The following is a 6,000-nucleotide window of genomic DNA, read 5'->3' on the forward strand; positions in this document are numbered from 1 at the left end:
TATTTATCTTGGCAAAAGAAAACTGAAAAGACCCATGTATGATTCTTGCCTAAAGTGAAGTGCTAGTACACTTATGATAAGTCATCAGGAAATTTTACATGTTTAACATTTTTGACCTGTATATTATACTTTTTTATAATAATATACAACCCTCGGAATTAGGTGTTTGAGGTCGGCAAACTATTGCCGACCATATTTTTCTTAATTCCAAGGGTTGAATATATTTAAGTATTTTAAACTTTTTTAAAAAAGATTTTGAAAAAAAACCCGAATATTTGTTTTTATTTATTATAGCCATTAAAACTATGCACAACTGACTATTGCAATTGTGTTTCTTATGGAGCTTAGTATAAAAGAATAATATTACTTGAAAACTATTATTTTCTATAATAACATTAACTTACCGCCTTGTATTCATACTGCAATGATCTTGCAGTAGCATCTGCCATTATTGATGAATTTTATTTTAACCTGCTCTAGTATTAATGATAAAATGAATTTTTAAAAATGATAAAATAATTATCAAGAGAAATCTCAAATTTCAACCTCAAGAGTTTAAATGTAAACCAAAATAAATAAAAACTTTAAAAAGAAAAATTTATCAAACAAATGAATTATCTTCAAAAGTATTTTTTTTAATAAATAAAAATGCAAATATTTTAGAGTTGACTTGAACGTTAAGTTAAATTGAACAAAAAAAAATTGAGAAAACAAAATGACATTACACTATAGAAAATTTAGAAAAGATGAAGATTTTTAAATGTAAAAAACTTTTAAAAATTTATTTATACTCAAACATTCATAATAAAATTTTATTCAATTAATCTTTTATTATATTATTATTTTATTTATAATTCATGCAAAAGTTGAAAATAAATTTTTATCCAACTATTTAAACAAATAAAAAATATAAGTGTAAATTTTGAGAAACATTTTCTTTACAACTTTTCTAAGAAACACACTTTAAATATCTTGTAAAGAAATTTATATAAATAACAAAATGACATACTTAATAAAAGTTAATGAAGTTCAATTATATATGCTTTTACAAAATATTAAAATTGTGTTTTTTTAAATTAAATTTAAAAAATTCATTTGCACATACAAAAAATTTTTATGTTTAAAACAGTAAGAATTAGATCCAACAGCACAATAGTAATAAAATGCTTTTAAATTAATTATAAATATTTGACATTGCTATTGACTGGAGACATTTCTATTGACGATTTTTTAAAATCAGTACCATCTCCAGGCAATTTAGAAGTAATATAGGGGCAAATCCAAGTTAAAAACCATCTATTCCCTAAAACAACACGCCAATTTTTAAGCAGACTGAGAGAATAGTAATTAATTTTTTTACGGCATTCAAACTGCGTTTGACCACTGCTAATAAAAAAAATTTGAAAACAAACTAAAGTTGAAAAAAGCAACATAGCCATACAATTTATACCCATTATAAAAGCAATAAAAAGTTGATAACTATTAAGAAAGCCAAATGTCCATGCCAGTAGTGGAAACAATAACTTGAGCAACATCCCAAAGCCAATATTTCCAAGCATAACAATATAGTACTCAATATTATACAATAAACAGTAAAAACAACCAAGCCACAAATGAAAAACCATCATAATGAAATACCGATGATTATAAAAACCAACACAATTTCCAGTAAAAATACAATGATGATCTCTTTTTAAAACACATACATTACAAACGGGACAGTGGTGAGAGCGAGGTGGTGTATTTAGCTGGCAAAAATTGCAATACACCCAATCTGGATACAAAACTGATGGAAGATTTGTTTGAGATTTTATTGATGAGTTAAAAAAAATCATTGCATATAAATTTGAAAACACTTGAAAAGCAAGATACAATCCAATTGCTATTTGGATACAGAACATTGTTGTGAATGGCTCATGATAAATAGGTAAAACAATAAAAAATTCAAACAATATTATTCCAATTAAACCAAGATGAGTAAATGAAAAAGCCAATTTATCAGATAAACTATGTTGAGGCCAGAAACTTCTAATTTTTCTCATTATATATCTTTATTAAAGAGCAGGAAATATTTCTAAAGAAAAAACCATTAATTTTTAAAACATCATTTAAATTTAAATAACGAGTGCTACCCAATCTTTGAATTATTAGCAAATTGACTGATAAAAAAGACTCATAAAAAAGGGACTTTTAAACTGCGATTCTATAAAACAAAGTGCTCAGAAGTTAAAATTGAACATTCCACAAGTTTTTTGACAACAGTATTATCATGCAAAGTTATACAATATTAACTTTATACACGTTTAATTGACATGGGGCAGATATTATTTTTTGAGGTAAAACATTAATAGCATAACTTTCATGTAGACAAGGTTAAAAAAGGTTTAACTGCATTTAACATTATCAAACTATAACTTGATTATATTTCCGTAACATATAGATTACATTAATATATATGTGTGAGGGTTTATAACCTTTTTTAAATGTTATTTAAAAAGTAGAAGGGAAGAAGCAGGAAAATTATACAAATTATATACACGCCAGATTGGTTTTTTCCCCGACAATATGAAACATAGTAAAGTGTTGAGTGAACAAACGCCGATAGTTAGATTAAAACACGCTTGGCGCATGCGTATAGTATACTTAATTTTGAATGATGTTTACATGAGACTTTTTTTAGTTGACCTTTAATAACTGATTTCTATCATAGTTTCAAGTGGTGTTAACTCGGAACAACTTTTGAATTTGTCTTCATACTCGTATTGGAGCAACATTTTAAATTGTTTTCGATCAAAGAGCAAAGCTCTCCAGTCAGAACAAATTGATGTCAAAACTTTCTTTTAGATGTTTTCATCGTTAAACAGTATGTTAGGCAAAGCGTGAGACAACTTTAATGAATTTATAAATAAAGCAAAATCAATTATGCCATGGCATATTTGTTCTAATATCTTTAATTTGAGTTTTTATCTGAGATTTGAGAATACATCTGACTATTCATTTCCAACAAGTCTGCAAGCAACCGCTATTAAGTTGCGAGTTACTAATTAACAAACAATAGTGTTAAAGACCAATGAAACGGTTGACAAAAGACTTAAGAAGTTGTAGACTGTATGAGTTACGAAAACATAAAGATGGGAGAGTCCCAAAGTATTAATATGCGAGAAAAAAACTTGATAAATAAAAGATTTTAGAGAACGAATGGTAAGTTACAGTAAAATGCGTTTGAAAAAAGACGAACTGAAAATGCGAGATAAAACCAAGCAAAATTTAAATGGAAAGATTATCATTACTCAGCCAAATCTGCTGATCAAACATTCTAAACTAACATCAAAAATGTTCACCTTGAATTCTTTTTTTTTTCATAGTCATAGAAATGTGTTGTTTTTGATGCCTCATTGTGGAAGCGCTTTGTTTTACACTTTTTTTACAAGTTACTTTTTTATGAATTTTACTTTGCGAATTTAGTTTCAAATTCTAGAGGTCTAGCTACAAATATAGCCTTTTGGAAAAATTGCTTCCAATAGTCTCTAATTGGTTTAAGATTTTCTAGCAGCTAACCAACGTAGCTGTAGTCTTCATAGACGGTAATGGCTTCAGAATGTAGTAAATGACTAACGTTGTTAACAGAAGTAAGAGTTTTGTATCAAATTGTTATCAACAATATAAACTCAAAAGATGAGAACCATTTTTCTAAGGCTCTCGCTTGACTGATCAAATCCAGGTTTTATATGGCACGATAAGAGCTGTCAACACATCCCTCTCAGCCTCTCGGGAAGTAGTTTGATGGCATTGATACAAGAGCTTCATCTTGTACTAAAAAGTGAAACTCCTGTCGCTTTAGAAAAGAACTTTTTATTCTCAATGGCCAATTTAACTGTGTGCACAACACATAAGTACAGACTGTGACCACTACAGAAAACGTACAGAGCCTCTGAGTGATATACCAGTGAAGCAGGTATGACAAATAGATTCCTCTTTCCAATCCATATAGAGAGTTTGATGCGACAGGCTGGATTGATGCTGTTGCACACGATCACGTTTCCTCCACTGTTCCCTAGTCACTCATTTCTAACAGGGAAAAAACGATTCCCCGCTTTTAAATACTTCTTTCGAGCCCAAAGTAAACAGTAAAGACTCTTGGTGGTAGAGCTCCAAACCAAAAAATTTCTTTCTTCTGTTTCCTTATTAAGCAAGGATTAATGAAACGTGTTCAAAGAAAAGATTTTGTTTTTAGAATTACGGGGATAATCTCGTTAAAATGTGAAAGAAGATCCTTTAAAATGATTGCATCTAGTTCTTTTTAACTTAAAACAACTGGCCATAAAGAGGAGTCAGCATTAATATTTAATATTAATGCTGACTCCTCTTTTTTTGGTTTCTTTTTTTGAGCCTGATGACTTCATTTTGAAATCCATTTAGCTCAGCTTCAGGTAAATTGGTTAATGCCCCGCTAATCCACAGCCCTTTAAATAACACATATTGAGTGCAGCTTTCTTAGTGAAATCGTCAACAACTCACTTGTTTGTTTCAACTTTTTCAATAACCGCGTCACTCACCCATGAAACATATTATCAAAGAAACGTTGTGAATTACTTTTTCCAATCCGCTTGGGAGCAATTAGCGCCTAATATGGTTATAACATGGTTGTGAAATATATATAAAAAGAGTACATAATATTTTATTCTAGTCAGAAGTTAATAAAATAATAAAGATTACAGCAAAATGAAAGAAAATCTGAAAAGTGTTTTATTTATGTCTTGAGAAAATTTATAATAATTGCCCACGCAAAAAGTGACGATCACAGAAAGGACAAAACGGTACCAAGCGAAAAAGTGTTTCAAACTGAAAAGTGTTTTATTTATGTCTTGGGGAAAGTTATAATAATTCCCCACACAAAAAATGACGACCACAGAAAGGAAAAGTGGAACCAAGAGAATAAGTAAAAATGAACCGGGAACAAAATTGCAAAATTGCAGTATTTTTTTTTTTAAAAAAAACATAATTTTTATATAATATATACATCATTGGCCACAAATTAGAGCTCACTATTTTTTTTTTTTTTAAATCCTGTTTGATTGAAATTATTCTAAAAACTATTATACTTTTTCAATATTTTATTAGTATTAAATAATAAGTATCATGTTTACTGGTTAATTGACATGTGGTTTCCTTAAAATTTATTTCGTACTCCTAATTATAAATAATTTGATAACAAATACAATAAAACTTTTATTTTTTATGTTGGTCAAAAGTTAAGGCTCACTGCTTAATTTTCAAAATTTAAGTAATAAATTCATGATTTTTTTCATTAATTTTGATTTTATTATCATCTGCATTTATTATTTCTTATATTTTTTTGTTTTTTGTTTTAAATAGTACTAATAAAAACTCGAATAAATTAAATAATAAAAAAGTTACAAAATGAGCGAAAAAATACAGCATGAAACTCCAAAATCACGGTCGAGAATCTCTGAAAAAACACGTTACGAATCAATTTTTCTTCGAAACCAAGGACTATCTCATCGTCAAATAGCAAATAAGTTAAATATTGCATATTCAATTGTTGCACGAATTTTAAAACGTTTTACTAAAACAGGTGATATCGATGATCGGCGGCGATCTGGTCGGCCAGCTGTAACAACACAAAGAGATGAACGTTTATTAATTCGTTTAATGAAACATGACAGAAAATTATCGTCAAGCGCTCTCTGTCATAAATTAAAAAATACATCTGGAATAAAAGTGAGTTCAAGAACTGTTAGAAGAATTCTTCATAGAAATAATTATATGTAGCGATCTGCATGCAAGAAGCCAAGACTTTCAAAGAAACAGCAAAAAGCAAGGATTGCATGGTGCAGTCAACATAAAAATTGGCCTGATTGCAAGTGGCAAAATGTTATATTTTCTGAAGAAATGAATGTTGAGGTAGATATACGAAAAAGCCGTGTTATACCTAAAGAGAGATTTGATTCGAAATATACATTAAAACGAACTAAGTAA

At 28.8% G+C, this 6,000-nt stretch overlaps 3 protein-coding genes across 3 annotated transcripts in view; 1 reads left to right on the plus strand and 2 right to left on the minus strand.

The window, feature by feature from the left end:
- The window catches only part of LOC100215025 (U5 small nuclear ribonucleoprotein 200 kDa helicase), a 40,291-nt gene extending 39,796 nt beyond the window's left edge, over positions 1 to 495 (minus strand). Inside the window, exon 1 of the mRNA XM_065792382.1 lies at positions 405 to 495. Within this exon, the coding sequence (XP_065648454.1) occupies positions 405 to 449 (45 nt within the window). The 5' untranslated portion in view covers positions 450 to 495. The remainder of the gene's footprint in view (positions 1 to 404) is intronic.
- A 474-nt stretch (positions 496 to 969) lies between these two features.
- Positions 970 to 2,103, minus strand: LOC105843717 (probable palmitoyltransferase ZDHHC24). Its single transcript, XM_065792383.1, has one exon. It carries the CDS (start codon positions 2,040 to 2,042, stop codon positions 1,179 to 1,181), a length of 864 nt encoding a protein of 287 aa, XP_065648455.1. The 5' UTR covers positions 2,043 to 2,103; the 3' UTR covers positions 970 to 1,178.
- Positions 2,104 to 5,421: 3,318 nt separating this feature from the next.
- On the plus strand, positions 5,422 to 6,000 carry LOC136078479 (uncharacterized). Its single transcript, XM_065794252.1, has 2 exons — positions 5,422 to 5,742; positions 5,794 to 6,000. The coding sequence occupies exons 1-2, from the start codon at positions 5,422 to 5,424 to the stop codon at positions 5,998 to 6,000; spliced, it is 528 nt and encodes a 175-aa protein (XP_065650324.1).

The sequence above is a fragment of the Hydra vulgaris genome, chromosome 03 (assembly GCF_038396675.1).
Source record: "Hydra vulgaris chromosome 03, alternate assembly HydraT2T_AEP".
Taxonomy (NCBI): domain Eukaryota; kingdom Metazoa; phylum Cnidaria; class Hydrozoa; order Anthoathecata; family Hydridae; genus Hydra; species Hydra vulgaris.

Excerpts from the sequence above, each read along its gene's own strand:
- LOC105843717 (XM_065792383.1), bottom strand. The coding sequence starts at position 2,042 with ATGAGAAAAATTAGAAGTTTCTGGCCTCAACATAGTTTATCTGATAAA.
- LOC136078479 (XM_065794252.1), top strand. The coding sequence starts at position 5,422 with ATGAGCGAAAAAATACAGCATGAAACTCCAAAATCACGGTCGAGAATC. Across the intron at positions 5,743-5,793 it reads AAAATACATCTGGAATAAAA|CGATCTGCATGCAAGAAGCC; the intron begins GTGAGTTCAAGA and ends AATTATATGTAG.